General features: G+C 40.9%; 1 protein-coding gene across 1 annotated transcript in view; it reads left to right on the top strand.

Annotated features, from left to right (window-relative positions):
• Positions 1-16324, top strand: part of WDFY2 (WD repeat and FYVE domain containing 2) — a 543829-nt gene that overhangs the window by 181513 nt on the left and 345992 nt on the right. Inside the window, exon 2 of the mRNA XM_044071679.1 lies at positions 15400-15467. Within this exon, the coding sequence (XP_043927614.1) occupies positions 15400-15467 (68 nt within the window). The remainder of the gene's footprint in view (positions 1-15399; positions 15468-16324) is intronic.

Below are 16324 nucleotides of genomic sequence, written 5' to 3'. Positions count from 1 at the left end.
ACACAAACTGATCCAGTGTCACGGCTCATACAGCTAATCTTCCTGTCATCTGCAAACATTGCCTGTTTGACTCCGTATTACACATATTCAGTGTCATCCTCTACCCTGGATGTGTTGCAGCAGCATGGAGAACTACTGTAGTCATCTTAGTCTACAGTATGGCACCCATGACTGACCAGGGCAAGGATAGAGCTATCAGGCTCACCAGTCTTATTTGTAAGACAGTGGAATGGAGCACTTTGTTGTTGTCCTCCTAAACAAGGACATAGGCAGATTACAAAACCTGAACCTGAACCAGTTTGGATGAGGTTAGCTCACTCAAACCTATGACTTCTTGTTCACACCTATACCACTTTATGGTGTCAAGAACGTTTTGAGTCTGGCTACTTTAAGTGACTTAACAGCTTATAATAGGAAGTAGTAGAAAGGGCAAGGAGTTAAAGTGGCACTAAGACTGTTGGTGCAGAATGTCCTGCAGTAAATAAATTAGTCTTTATCATATATTAATTATATTTTCATATTTATGTTGATATTTTCATAACTGAGAGACCTACGTTATTGATGTGTATAGTATGAAACACCAAGTGGGAGGCAGGACAGTTCACTGTCATTGCTGTTTTTTATTCTACTATACTAGAAATATTGCTAGTTTGTTATTAATTATGACAATAAACAGTATTTCCATATATACTTCAAAAACAAGTGGCTTACAAACTATTGCATGACATCAGGTGAAACCTTAGACGTTGCTGAAGAAACCTGTCTTTGATGTTTGTACTGTAAACTGTACATCATGAAATATCCAGTATTATTTATATTGCTAATTAAACATATGTTTTCTTATTTCTGTAAGTATCTCACTTACATCCAGTTAACAAAAATGTTTTAACAATATATGTCTAGGTTGTATAATTTTCAAGATATAAAAATTTCTTTGTGAAAGTTATAATTTGGGGTTTGTATGTATTACAGTATATTGCGGTAGTTATGGAAAAGACTATGAATGCACTGAGTATTATCAATGTAAAGAATACTTCTTATGATAACATTGCTGTTTGTACAGTTTTAATAGCTTTTATTGTAAACAAATGTTTACTTGTGCTTTTTTACGTTTATTTTTCAGGAAAATGCTCTGGAATACAAGATGTGCGCAGGCTGTTATAGGTGTGAAATTTTAACCACATAATAGAGACAAATCCTGACACTTGAACTTGGTGAACTTTTTTTTCCATGGATTCATACTGTTACTAGACTAATGACCTGGGCGGTGGGGGGTGGAAGGGGACTTTCTAAGCCTAGTCAAGTTTTCCTGAAAGAATAGTGATGTTGTGTCCAAATAGGACACGGAGGGCAAGATAAGCTACTTCTGTCCATAAGGAACATGGGTGCCAGTCCCTGGTGTAAATTGCTGATTTCCCATTCACTTCCCTAGGTTGTGCTTAAACTGAGTAATGGAAAAACTCGGCTTCACATGGATGGGAAGCCTGTTCCATAGGAGGAGAAGTCTCTGGGACACATCTATCTCTCTAGCTTGTTGTGTTTAAGTCGCAGACAAAATCCAGGTCCCTAGACCTTGTATTTCTGGTACTGGTTGACTTGTGAATACATAGAAGATTCCTGGATGCCTTGTAAGCTAGGCATAGATCACCCCACAGCAATCTATAGAAGACTTTGTAGAGGAAATGATCTTTAAGGCGCTCTGCATAAGGCAGGTTTGTCATGCCTTGTATTCTTTTTTTTTTTAAGGAACCTTTGAGGTCGTCTAGTTGCTGCAGATGCCTGGTCAGGTACGTACCAAAGGGAGCTTTGTACTCTAATTAGTCTGGTAAGAGCAGAATACAGTTTAATGACTTACTGAATTTTTAGGAAGCCAGTAAGGCATTCGACTCTGGTAAATCAGTTCACACGGCATAACTAGACATGGCCAAGCCCTCTAGTACCATTCCGTAGACATCATTGATGAGCTAAACCAATTAATTGTACACCCCCTATGTTACCCACTGGATAGCAAACTGCTTGCTGACAGAACCCACCACGGGATTCACAAAGCTTGAAATTCCTGTGCAGGAGCAGTGCACGTGCTTCTGCACAAAATATGGCTGCCGAGTGATCCAGAACCGTGATGTTTTTATGTGCACAAGCCTGCCTACACTGTTACTGCACGGAAAACCCTGCAGTATGCTAATCAGCTCATTTTCTGGTGAAAACCATGCAAATGAGCTGAATTAGTAATTCAGGAAGTCGGCACGTCTCCGTGCAGGAACAGTGTAGGGTGCAGAAATGTATTCGGCTACTAGCTGAATACATTTCTGCAAAATAGAAAACCGAGGCATGACAGCCTGAAAGAAAGCATGTAGTCCCTTAATTAGGCATGCCATTGGCCAAATATATGGCCATTGGCATGAAAAATAGTTTATTCTTTGTAAAATAAAAGTTTTTTTTGGGGCTGATCTTGGCCATTTAAGCATAGGGCAAATGGGATTGTGCCGAAAATACAAAAAAAGAGAAAAAAATCAAGTTTGAGAGATATCTGCATTTTGCTATAATAGTCTGTGTATGCAGAATGAAAACAATACCAGGAAGAAGTGGTTGCTAAGGGGAAAGGCTTTGTGCAAGAGTGGTAACTCAGGAGTAAGGCAGTGGGGTATGCAAATGAGGGGATTTGTATTGAATCACAGATTTCTTCTTAGTGTCAGACTGCACCTAACTGCATAGGTGCTCCAACACCAAGGTGTAGACTGGGGGAGCAGCTAACATGAAAAGGGGGAGTGTCATGATTGCTGTAAGCACATTGGAGCTCAGTGGCCCATGTCTGCCCTTAGCTAAGTACAGCTAAGGCAAGGTGTGTGTCAGAGGCTATATTTCCCTATTCTATGAAATGCAGAGCGTGTTAGTGTCTAGGAAGGGCCAGTTCTGCTGAAAACTATTTACTTTAGCTAAACGGGTGTGCCTAAAACACCAAAAAAAAAAAAAAAAAAACCACACTGGATAGCAGAACTGTTGACATTTGAGCACCAGGAATGCGCGGTGTGCATCAGGGCTTAAACGGGGAGGAAATGGGAAAAGGAAACTGCAGAAGGAAGGCAATCAAGGAGAGTAAGCATAGCTGACAGGTGGAATGTATCAGAATCAGCCAATTACACAGGCAGCAGCCCAGCACACTACTATAAACTATGCAAACACCTTTCAGTCTGGTTTTTCCCACAAACTCTACACCACTGGTGTACACATTTGGGGGAATTTTAAACTGACAAATCTAACAAAACATATTACCGGCTGCTGTTGCTCTGATCTATTAGCATGTGCTAGAGACTGAGGGTGGTGAGGAGGAAAATGCTGACAACCAACTCAGACTGAGGAGGAGAAGAGTTTTTAGATCCAGGGTAATTTACCAGGGTCTACATGATCTGGAGATAGAGAACTACAAGGTGGACAGGGACATAGTTCAGCAACTTGTTGAGCTGTGCCAGCCTCACCTTAAAGACAGAACCAACAAAGGGGAACCCATCCCAGTGGATACCAAGGTATGTGTAGCCTTAAGAATACTAGCTACAGGTACTTTCCAAAGACCAACTGGGGATATCATGGGGGTCTCACAGGCATCTGCATCCAGGATACTCCACCAGTTCTTGGATGCCATGCGACCACATGCCATGGAGCACATTCACTTCCCCAGCACCCTTGAGGAGAGGACCACCAATATGCATCTCTTCCACTGTGTAGCAGACTATCCAGAGGTACTGGGTGCCATAGACTGCATGCACATGCACATCAAAGCACCACCTGGTGAATGGGTTAGGTTCTGCATAAACCACAAGGGCTTCCCCTCCAACTGCCAGGTCATGTGTGATGCCCAGGGCATTATCTTGAATGTCTGTGCTGGCAGCCCTGGAAGCTGTCATGACTCCCACATCTGGCATTCGTCACAGCTGTACCAGGCATTTGCCAGTGGGGACATCCCATATGGCCAGCTGGTGGGGAATGCTGGCTACACACTGGAGCCGTGGCTGACACCCATCAGAAATCCACACATACCCCCACAAGATTGCCATAATGAGGCACATGCACAAACCAGGATCAATATAGAGCATGTGTTTTGGATGCTCAAGTCACGGTTCTGCTGCCTTGACAGATCTGGTGGAGCATTGCAGTACTCTCCAGCCACATGTTCACACACATTCATAGTATGTGCCATGCTACACAATACGATCCTGTGGAAACAGCTGCAACAGGAACAAAATGAATAAGGGCCACACAGCCCCCCAGCATTGCCAAGGCCTCTACAGGCACAGAGTGACTCTGAGCAGGAACATCCTGAGCATGCCCCAGTAGGCAGACAGAGGCATGCACAGTATGCCCTGGCCTTGGCAAAGAGGCAGTGCATAGCACATACACTGACACTGTAGGACCTCAGGGGCTGATCTCGCTCTCTCTCTCTCTGACTCGCGCACACAGTAAAATAGATGACAAACATCACACCACCTATACCTGACCATGTATAGGCAGTGTATTGTGTGCATCTGACATAGTCAGCCCTCAAGCACCACCTCACAACAGCTGCAGGCACAAGGTAAGTCCGTCTTTGTAACAAAATAAACTAATGGAGTAGAATTTTCTGATAGCATATGTATGGTATTGATCAAGCATGTAAGGGAATTAAGTGGCTAACTGGGGTAGCAGACAGCTGACAGTTCTGTGGGACAGCAGGAAGTGTATCCCCAGTACTCCCCTACCCACACCATGCAGTACAACCCTAGTTGACAAATACCACTGAAGTATATCTGGTGAGTCAAATAACTGGGGGGAGGGGTCATAGGTCACATGCATGGATGTCAAAGTGGGGGTCCCACACCCACCACCAACTCCACACAGCAGCTCAGCTGTAGAAAGCCATGCAGAAATGCCTGGCAAAGGCCCCCCACATGGGGACATCCATGAAATCCCCACCCACAGACTTTTACACACTATCACAGCAGGTCTGACAGTGGTAGTAAGGTAAGAAGTCTGAAACTGCAAATGTCCATGCCAGAACAGTCTGACATGTGGTTGATACTGTTATGCCTGTAGTCTGAAAGATTGGGCACAGCACTATGCTAAATGGGACCAAAATGTTAAGCAAATATCAGCACAGTCTGTGCAGATGTGTATCGTGTACAGTTGTCACTCCCCCCATAGTCCCATAGAAATGCAGTAACATGTTCCTAGCCTTAAACAGCATCCAGCTGTCACCCAGAGTGATGGCGCAATAGTAACAGAAAGCAGATGTCAGTAACACCCACAGTCAATTTACTGGTGCCATCCTAGGGGTGTCTCCTGCCGGCAGCCTGGGAACATATGATCATCAGAATGCACTGCCCTGCTACAGATGGCCTGCATCTGTCACACCTGGCCTGCAGGCCTCTGGCAAATGCCTGTGCCTCGCCCACAGTGCCCTTTAGGGAGTGTCATGGGTCCATAACACCAACATAACATAGTCCACAAAATGCAAAGGAAGGCCATGCTGATAACTGCTAGGAGCAAACCTGCCAGCCTCAGGGAGACAGAAATCTGTACAAAGCCATGACTAATGGGGTGATGAAAGTCCAAAGAGAAGGACACCTGTGAAATACTGCCCTAATAATGTTATAAAGTTGATGGAATGATTTGTATTAGCATGGAATGTCTGATGGGTATGAAGTTTGAAACTGCACTATCAACTGTCAGTAATATCTGACTTCAACCCTGAGTGACTTGCAAAACACTTTTGCTGGAAAACCTCACTTGTCTGGGTAACCAAAAAGATATAGGAGTCATGGATGTGTTCATTGTGATGCTCTGTACATTCGACAGGCAGGGCTAGGAGTTTAAACATGGGAATGCACTTACTGCAGGCAGGCCTAACCCTGGAAGATGGTGATATGTCTGCACCCACAGAACCCTGGGCCATAGCTGTGGGGGAGTAACACACCCCTCCCTGATCACTCATCCTGTGCAACATCTTGTCCCCGACATGTGGCCATCCAAGCAAAATGAGGTGGGCCATACATGTATGTGTGACAAGCACACACCTCCAGGCTGGTCAAACAGTCTGACACACACAAGACCCTCCAAGTGCAGTCAACCATTGAGGAGAACCCAATCCAAAGTACTGCTAGCTATAGGCAAACATATCTGACCAGGACACCCCCCACACATGTATCCTATCCCCTACAAATCTATCTGGAGTTTGCCTGATCCTGTCTGACTTATATTACCCAACTGTGGACTGGAAATCAGACCAGTCCAGAACATAAATGCACAGAGATTCCAGCATTGTAATATATCACCAAGGTGCTAGACCATTTCTACAGCACCAGCAGTCAATTGCTAGTAGGCACACCCCTCAACAGGCCGGATTGCACAAAAATGTGTAGCATTTGGCCCATAAACCTGGTGTGTGCATCATCCATCCTGTATTCCTCTGGTAAATCACTGTGATTATCTGAGGAGATACATCACCAAGTACTGAAACAATACATGACTTTGTCAAATGGCATACATGACAGATGTCTGCTGAAACAAGCCTTGTAACCCTAGCAACCCATACATTACTGAGGGAAATTGTCAGAATCACCGTATGGCCCATTGTCCCCACCTTTTGATAGGCTATCCCCAGATACCCTGCACCAACCAGGTTGAGAGGTATTGCTGTAGCACAAAACAAACCAGACTGGAGTACAACAGTCCATGGAATGGAGTCCCACATGTACTATAGAAGGACACACTGGGCATGCTCATACACTTGGAGAAATGTCAGTAGGATCTAGGAATGAACAGGTCTTCCCCACCCAGTGCACTTCCCATTGCCCCACCTTAGCAGTCCTTAAGTTGTCTGTCATCATAGAAGTCACTTTTGTTAGGCCCAGACCTGTAAGCTTGGTGGTGCGTGCAATAACTGCATAACACTATAGTACAAATAGCTAGTTGGGTAGGAGTTCTAATCTCAGTCCTGGCAAATGTAAAAGTGTGTGTGTGTGTGTGTGTGTGTGTGTGTGTGTGTGTGTGTGTGTGTGTGTGTGTACTAAAAGCTTTTGGGTCCACTCAAACCCAGTACACTTCCCCTTTCCCTACTTTAGAAGTCCTGCAGATATCCGTCATCTTAGAAATGCCTTCCTTCAGGCCTCAGCCCCATAAGCTCTGTGGTTCATGTGATAACTGCATAATACTATAGTACAAATAACTAGTTAGGTAGGAGTTCTATTCTCAGTCCTGGCAAATGTAAAAGTGTGTGTGTGTGTGTGTGTGTGTGTGTGTGTGTGTGTGTGTGTGTGTGTGTGTGTGTGTGTGTGTAAAAGATTGAGGGAGTTGTGTGTTTGTTTATAGGTAAAACAGTTTTATGCCAATCCCACCCACAACACTTCACACTGTCCCACCTTATCAGTCCAGATGATGTCAAGTCCCTTAACAGCAACTTTGGCCAGTCCTGAAAGCTCAGTAGTGTGTGTGATAAATGCTTAACACTATAGTACAAGTGACTAGATTGGCAGGGGTTCTACTCTTGTATCCAGCAAATATGTGTGTGTGGGTATGTATGTTTGTAAGCAGAAGTATTTTGATGGTGATCCCTGATGATGCGGTCCATATGTAGTAGACTTGTCAGGCTAAGGGCCCAATAATCCTCATGGTCTGTAGATGCTACCCCTTTATGGAGAGGGATGAATGTAGCAGTGTGCCATTTTGGAGGGACAAAGCCTGAGGTGAGGCTGTGACTGACCAGGGCACACAGATTGTGTCCAGGTCTAGGGATGTAATCCTCCCATTCTTTACTCAGACCTCATTAGTCTAGCCATTGAATACAATGTCCTGTTTGACATGTATGTGTCCAGACACATGCAACAAATGGAGTGGCCGCAGAGATACCTTATTAAAATGATGCAAGGCCTAAACAACCTGTCATACATGGACTGACTCAAAGCCCTGTCTCTGTACTGTGTGTCCTATAGACTTTTAGATGTGACCTGTGTCTGTCATTCCCTGAGCCAATACTGATGGAATTACTGCATATCAGCAAGTTAAATGGCATCAGCAATACTCTGTTTAGGATTTAAACCTCTTCTGCAATATCAACAAAATGGTTTGGAGGGACAGGTACATCTCTTAGAGGATACCGCTGCTCTGGAACAGACTCTCCATCCACTTAAAACAAAGCTCATCCCAGTTCATATACAAATACAACTTGAACCTATGGGTGAAAAACAAAAAATTTACCCCAAGACAGTCTCCTGTACAACTAATGTTCAGAGGCAGCTCCTATATGGTTTATCCAGTGCATGGGTCCCTTCAAATTATCTGTGGTATGATCACGGTTGTTGTTGTTAGGAGTAGTATATAATTATTGACCATGGGATAAGTAAGAAAAGAAAAATGCTGGGGGAAGGTCCACGTACAGATTTTTTATTGCGTCTTTTAGAATTCTCATTAGCATACTTGTTTTGAATTTGAAGGCAAGTATTACCTACAGAAGGAGGGAACAGCGGTGGGGGCTTCTTATGCCCCGTACTTATGCCATCATTTTTATGAATCATTTTGAAAACTCATATGTTTATAATACGGAGTTTTTCAGTCGGAGAGTAATCATTTATAAAAGGTTTATAGATGATTTGATCTTTGTATGTAAAGATAATATTGCTGGATTCCATCAGTTTGTTAAATTTAGAAATCAGTTTGGACTTGAATTTACTTTTCAAACATATAAGGAGATCATTCAATACTTGGACCTTGAATTCTTTGTGGGGGATGATTGTATGGTACAGTACAGACCATTTGTGATTGAGACGGCGGTAAACAGTTTTTAAGGGCATCTAGCATGCATGTCCCCCATCTTTTAGCGTCTTTGCCTTATGAGGAATATTTGCGAATAGCCACTAACTCATATGACAAATCTAAGTTGGGGGAAGAGTTCAGTAAGGTTAGGTCAAAATCAGCCAGCAGGGGATTATTCTGAGGAAGTTTTGAGTAACACAGAATGCAAGCTTAGAACTACACTGTCACACTATGGGATTTTCATCCAGGAAAAAGGAGGTCATTGTCCCACTGTACTCATCCCTCATTAGACCCATTATAGAATTCAACGCCCCATTTGGTATGTACCTGTCAAGGCACCTGCACTAACTGGAAAGGCCGCAGAAATACCTCCCTAAAAGAATCACAGGCCTAAAGCATATGCCCTATGCTGACCATCTTAAAAAAACTCCAGCTGTACTCTGTCACATATCATCTACTCAGAGGCTATCTCTTAACATACAAGGCTATGTCAAACCCAGAGCAATTGGACATGCTCCAGGGATCGAAACCTTGTCATCACAGTAAACAAAGCATGCTGGAGGGATAGGTTCCTGACCCAGAGACTCCCCAGACTCTGGAATAGACTGCCCATACATGTCAAGCAGAGTGCCTCTTTGGCCCTCTTCAGAAGGAACCTTGACAATTGGATGGGAGAAAGGAAATTTACCCCGGGGATCACTTCCGTCACCCTGCTAAACAGGGGTCCAGGGAAATAAATAGTATGGGGAGAAATAGCCAAGGAATTGTTATGGCTAGGCTTGTATAGGCCTTAGGCCGATAGCCTAATACCAACCTATGAACAACACACAGAGGACATGGTTTCATGGGATTTGGAAGATCAAGCAAGGAATTGCAATAGTACTAGAGACAATGAGGATAAATTTTTTTTTCATGAACAGGTATTCTCCTTTTTCTGAGGTTTGTTGGATAGATTTTGGCCCATAATTTGTAATGATGACAATTTGTATGGTTTGTTCCCCAATAGGGTCACTTTTTCTTACAGTAGGTTTCTGAGCTTGAAGGAGTTACTTATTAAGGGAATGGTACAGGAAGTTGCCACTCGCAAGGGAAGTTTCCCATGTGGCATATGTAAGGTCTGTAGCAAGATCAGAAAGCTAGATGGGGTTAACATCGATGGTAGAATTAATAAGGCATATGAAGAATTTCTATGCGATTCCTGTGGGTTGGTCTACATTACTGGTTGTAGCTGTTCACCTATTGAATAAGTGGTATGTGGGACAGACTAGGAGGAAGGTGAAACAGCGCATGATGGAACATTTGGGGGACATCAGGAACAGCAGGTTGGAGTCTAGTAGCACACCATTTTTACTATTCTCATGGTAATTCTGATAATAACCTGTTCTTTAGTGTGTTGGCCAAGTCCTGTTTTTGTCAAGGTGAAGAGTTTTTGGGCAAGTTATTGGCATTCGAAACAAAATTAATAATTAATTTCAGTACCTTACAGCTAAAGGGGTTAAATCAAGAAGTGTATTTAAATGTGATTTAATTATAATGGTTCATGGTAGTGTATGGAATACATTTTTATTTAATAATGCTGTTTTGTCAGGGGATGTCACTTTAATAAATTAGTCAGTCACATTTATCAGTTTTGTAAAGGCACAATCATAATTGAATTCAGTTAATGAATTATATAAAAGTAAAGCCATATGGTGAGAGTGTCAGTTCTTTGAAGGTGAAAGCCTAGGTACCGATGCACCAGTAAATTTGTTTATTTTATTTCACTGTGTTCCATGTTTTTTTTTTTTTTGTCTTCGTTTTTGTTTCTAGTGTTTTTGCAACATGGGATGAGTAAGGCCAATCTCTAACCAAATGGGATAGGTTAATTCAAGCACAAAAAGGGAAACTGGCTAATCTTAAAATGGCCCACAAGGACAACTAAGGATCTGTGTATTAAATTGTTGGACATCTACATAATGACAGGATGAAGAGATGACCAGCTTACCTAAACATGTATTGTTTGTTAGGGAATTTGCAGTTGTGATTCATTTATTCCCTTGCTTAAAGTCACTCTGCCATAATGTGCATCACTTGCGACCTTGGCCTAGCTGTTGTTAAAAGAGCCTGTTTAGTCTGTGTTCAGGTGTGGAACTTGAGCCATTTTGGGACAGTCTTAGGTAGGCGGTAGAAGTGGTGTTGGCGTAAGTGTAATGTGAAGTGCAGAAACATGTAATTTGGAACATCTCCTCAGCCCCCAAGTATAAATGATCCTTCTTAAAGTGTATTGTTACACTTTGAGTGCATCACTGCGTACACTGAGTTAACTGCTGCTATGCATATTGGCCTGGTCATTTCATATTTGTTTAGGCCATGTTTTGAATAAAAAGCTTTGCTAATTTTTTTTTTTCAAACCATGGCTCAAGTAAATTTAGAATTTCCCTTGGTATGTCAACTAAGGGCTCTTCCATACACTTTAATGGACATGTTTTTGCAACTGTGCACAGCTGTTGATGTTAGGCAAATGTGTTACATTAAGGACCATAATTTCACTGGCCTTTTCATGTGCCAGAGGTTTTTCAGCACCATGCATTTATATTTATTTTATTTTATTTCATTTGTTTATTTAAATTGTCCAACTGAGCCATGTAAGACCTATTTGCAGTGAAGGCTCTGGGAGAAAAGCTCCATAACGAACATAAAATATTTATAAATACATCACAGATGCTACTGTCATGATAATTAAGCAAAATATGTGTTGGGTATAATGTTTTATAGCTACATTCAATCATGCGTACAAAAATAAATGCATCGTGTGTAATAAATGCATCTTATAATGAGTTAAAAATAGTACTATACAAATCGGTCAGTAAATGCCAAATACAATTTTCAATATTTGAGGGTTCCAAAGTAGTAATGCTTTAAGCATTAGGAAGGCGGATGGGAGTACCGTTTGTGGAGGAAATGAACCTGAAAGTTAGATGAAGAGTGGAAGATGTAATTGAAGTAGTCATGAGGGATGGAGAATGAGAGAGGAATATGTAAGCAAAAAGTGTAGATGGGATAGTAGTTAGCCAGTTGGGATAGTGTATTCACATAATCTAGCAATGGAAGATAAGCATGGAGGCGTGTCTTAAAGATAAAACTTATTGTTTTTTTTTTCCTAAGAGGGTTGTGTGTGGTATTCCTTGTCTTGGAGATATACGTAGCGTAGAGAGCATATCCTGATGAGTTCTGGGATTTAGCTTGTTGAGCCAGGAATTTATCTTTGTCAAGAGGACTACTAGGGTTATACTACCACAGGAAGGTATGTGGGGAAGGGCATTCAAACAGGTGTGAAATATGGAATGAGCAGTTTTTAGCTGAAGGAATTTAAGATAGTTTGCAAATTTCGTCCAGTTTATTTTCAAGAGTGCATAGCAAATTTGCAGTGAATTTGGCAATTTTATTGTAGCATTGCTCAACTTTTCATTGTGTAGGTTAGTGAAGCTAGGGGCAGAGTATGGGAATGTTTGTAGGAGATAAGCATGTGCAGTAGATTTACAATCTAGGCCTGTGAGAAATGGCATGGCTCATTCTGTGTAGAGATCAAAGTCTTTGGCATGTTTTCTTTGTCATTATGTAGATGTGTATCAAACTCAAGGTTATCAGTTGTTACACCAAGTAAATTGGTGTTGGAAGCCTTCTCAAGCTTAATGTTTTACACTGAAAAAAATATTAAAACTATTTGAGATTTGAGAACTGATTTTAGAGGGAAGGAGCATCTGTTTAGATTTTTTTTTTTGCATTATGAGGAAAGTAAAGAGCTATCTATCCACTGTTGTACTAGTGATTAGGATTCCTGAGTAATAGAATATAGTTGCCCCAAGGAGAGGTGGAATAAGTGATTGCAGCATCAGATGCATATTGAATCATAGTGGTTTAAGATGTGATGGTGTAAAGCTTATTTATGTATATGTTGAATAGCAAGGGTCCAAGAATGGAACCTTGGAGGGCACCTGTAGAGAATAGGAGGAAGGAGGGACATATGTTGCCACTTTACTGTTTGGGCACAGTTCATTAGGTAGCTCTTGAACCATGAAAATGATGTGCAAGAAGTACTGCTAGGGTCTGAATCACTTTTTGTTGTGGAAAAATATTGAATGCCTGAGAAAGTTTTTACTTTATAAAAATGCCGTGTTTATTACTTGCCGACAGTCACCAGTATTGTTTGAAGTTCCAAGTATTTGGCAGTGTATTGATTTTGTTGTTTTTTGACATTTTATGAAAATTTTATGCTGAAAGAAAGGGTAGTGGAAGCTTACAGCAGTTTGCTTTTAGATGCTATAATGTTGGTAGACCTAGATTAATTACAGGCCTGCATAATTTTTGGGGGTGGTGGTAGTTTAAGCCTTTTGATACTCTAGATTCAATGTATATATGCCTTAGTGTAAATCATTTTCTGTGTATCAGCCCTTGTTTTTTCTTGCCACACCATGTCGTTGAATGCAGTTCTGTTTTCTTAAATGTAATCTTTAATTTTCTCATTATTGACGTGAGAGACCTCTATACATGTATCCCCAACGAGGTAGCTATAGAATGGGTAGCACTTATGTTAAAGAAACACAACGCTACAGCTGCGGAAACTAGTTTGGTTGTGGAACTTATTGATTTGATACTCTGTTCCAAGACCAGTTTTTTTCTGCAAAAAGTAGGGGTAGCAATGGGGTCACCGTGCGGAGCTAGCGTCGCAAATCTGGTCATGGCTTACTGGCAATCAGAATACGTGTTTAACAACAATACATGTTGTGACTCCTTTGTTTTCTATACGAGATACCTGGATGACATCTTCATCCTCATCAGTGGAGATGAGCGAGATAGTGAGTATGTGCTGGAATATTTCAACAGCACTACGCATTTCCTACAATTCACTTCTACATTTAACACTGATACTATAGCATACCTAGATGTTTGCCTAGTGAAAAATTACACTATTAATAGTTATGTAGCAAGGATATTTAGAAATAACACTTATTCTAATACGTTTCTCCATTTCACCAGTAGCCATCCCTTTCACCAAAAGAGGTCAGTCATTAAGGGCCAGTTAGTGAGGGCCTCTAGAATGACCAGTTTGGACGAAGACTTTTCTGATGAATGTGCTGTTTTAAAAAGCATGTTTTTGCACTGTGGATACCCAGAGCCCCTCTTGGATGCCCTTATCCAAGAGGTTACAACTAAGAGAGTGGATAGGGTATACATTCCTTTACTTAGTGCTAAACCCCTACTGACACCATCTAGTACGCACAATGTAGTGGAAAAATATTCAGACACCACTAGTAGAGCATTGGTTAGTGAGGACAAGAATGTCACATTGTCCTTCATCACTACATTCAGTTCACATAGTTACTCATGTTTGGACATATTACAGAAAAATTGGGACCTGTTTAAGATGTACCCTAACATTTACGTTAAAGTAGGTGAGACCCCTAGAGTGACAGAAGAGGGAAGAACCTTAAAACTCTCTTAGAACAGCAATACACCACAGTAGTATGGAATACTGGGATGAATAAATGTCAAAATTGCAACTATTGTAAACTTGTAGAAGTCACTAATTCGTTTAAGGTTAATGGTACAACTTATAAATTGAAAGGCAGATTCAACTGTAATTCGTCTTTTGTAGTTGGCTAGGTGTACATTCTGTCCTGCTTTCTATATTGGAAAGACGGAGCGGAGGCTCCATGACAGAATTTATGAACACCAATATGCTATGAATAAATGTAAATTGGAGAATGCACTAGCTAAGCACACTATTTCTAATAGAGCATGCTTTTAAATTTATTATCATTGATCAAGCCAAGTATGACAGTAGGGGTGGCCCTAGACCACTCAAACTTGAACTTGAATTGGCTTGGCAAGTGAGGCTGAATGCTTACAATTTTCCTGGGTTGAATGACTCATGCTCAATTAGTAGCATTCTCAAACTAAAGAGCTTGCAGAGATGAGTCACAGTTTGTTAAAAACCTATATTATTTCTGTCAATGGTTGGGTTATACAAAATAACTTAATGTTCTTACCTTTGTGTATTGTGGTCACTGTCGTAGACATGTTTACATACTTTAATGCGTTTATATACTTTAATGTTGTTTTATTACTGGTTATCAGCAGTTGTCACTTTAATTTTAAAGTGTGATTGCTTAAGTAGAACAAAGTGATGCAATAGGTGAATGCTGATCACCTGTCTTACTTATAAGGAAGGCTTTTTATTGCTGTAACTGTTTCTGAAGAAGTTTGCTATCAGGCTGACGAAAAGCACCTTAAACAGTTGAATAAATAGTGTTATTTGACTCTTCTTAGACTGTGTTGCTGGTTTTTCGAACCTGTTTTTTGGATTTATTTTCTTAGAAAGTAACAGCCTTTTAGAGACCAATCATGCATTATGAGTTGTTACATCAATAATAAAACATTCTGGCATTATAAAAACATCTGGATAGAATAGTTGGAACAGAAGGACTTCTTTGTGTGTATATCTTTATTACCTGAAGAGCTTAGTGTTAATAGTTAATGGCAAGAACAGAATATTCGGAAACAGTACAGCTGAATATAGTTTGCATAGTAAGGAAAGAGAAACAGCACATCAAGTAACCTCTTGTTTTTGTATTTTAGGACAGTCCGTGTTTGGATAAAGAGGGACAGTGGCCAGTACTGGCCTAGCATCTACCACGCAATGCCATGTAAGTATCCTGTTCTATGTGAACTCATAATTTGTAATGGCCAGTTATTTTACTAGGAGGAGAATGTGGGCATCACGATAATTCAAGTTTACTTTGTAGTAAATGATTACTCTTCAGTAAGTTAACTTATGAAAGCTTTGGAGAAATTTGGTTCTGGAATTTGCACATTGTATGTACATGTAGCATTTATTTCTGTATACTACCTCATTGTAAGAGGGAATGCTCTTAGATTTTATTTGTCTGGCAATTGCACAATATGTTGCTGTTTTTTCAATAGCATGGTTTGAGCATCTGTGCTCATTTTGTACTCCCACATTATTTGCTTTATCAGTAAATGCACTGGTTACATGCTGTTCTCTGGATCAAATTTCTTTTTTTATTTTATAAAAATGCCATGTTTATTGTTAAATATCCATCAGTGTTGCTTCTAATGTAATTTAGGCTACTTTTCTAATGCATAAATCATGGAAGAAATATTGATAAGAGATCTTACTACTTCATTCATTATATCCCAAGAACTGTAATAACATTCTAGAGGAGTACTGAATTGAGTATGTTGTATGATAACTGAAATGAGCTAAGCGGCAGCATGGCTTTAGACAGGAGGAAAGTGAAAGGCAGTTTCAGCAGCCTACCCAATTGCAGGGTTACTCCCAAAAGGGGGATATGCTTCTTGTCTGTCAGACTCTTCTTAGTCCCTGGTCATTCCACATCTTGAGTACTGCGTGCAGTTCTGAAGGGCATTTGGGGAGGAGTAAACTAAGCTGCTGAAAGACATCCAGAGGAAGTCCACCAACAGAGGTATGAAATGGAGGATACATTTTATGACCAGATACCAGAGGAGCTAAAGCTGTTCT

Source organism: Protopterus annectens, chromosome 5.part0 (genome assembly GCF_019279795.1).
Source record: "Protopterus annectens isolate FY-2018-M chromosome 5.part0, PAN1.0, whole genome shotgun sequence".
NCBI classification, from domain to species: Eukaryota; Metazoa; Chordata; order Ceratodontiformes; family Protopteridae; genus Protopterus; species Protopterus annectens.
The sequence above is the reverse complement of the archived record's forward strand: the minus strand, read 5'-3'. Positions and strand labels throughout refer to the sequence as shown.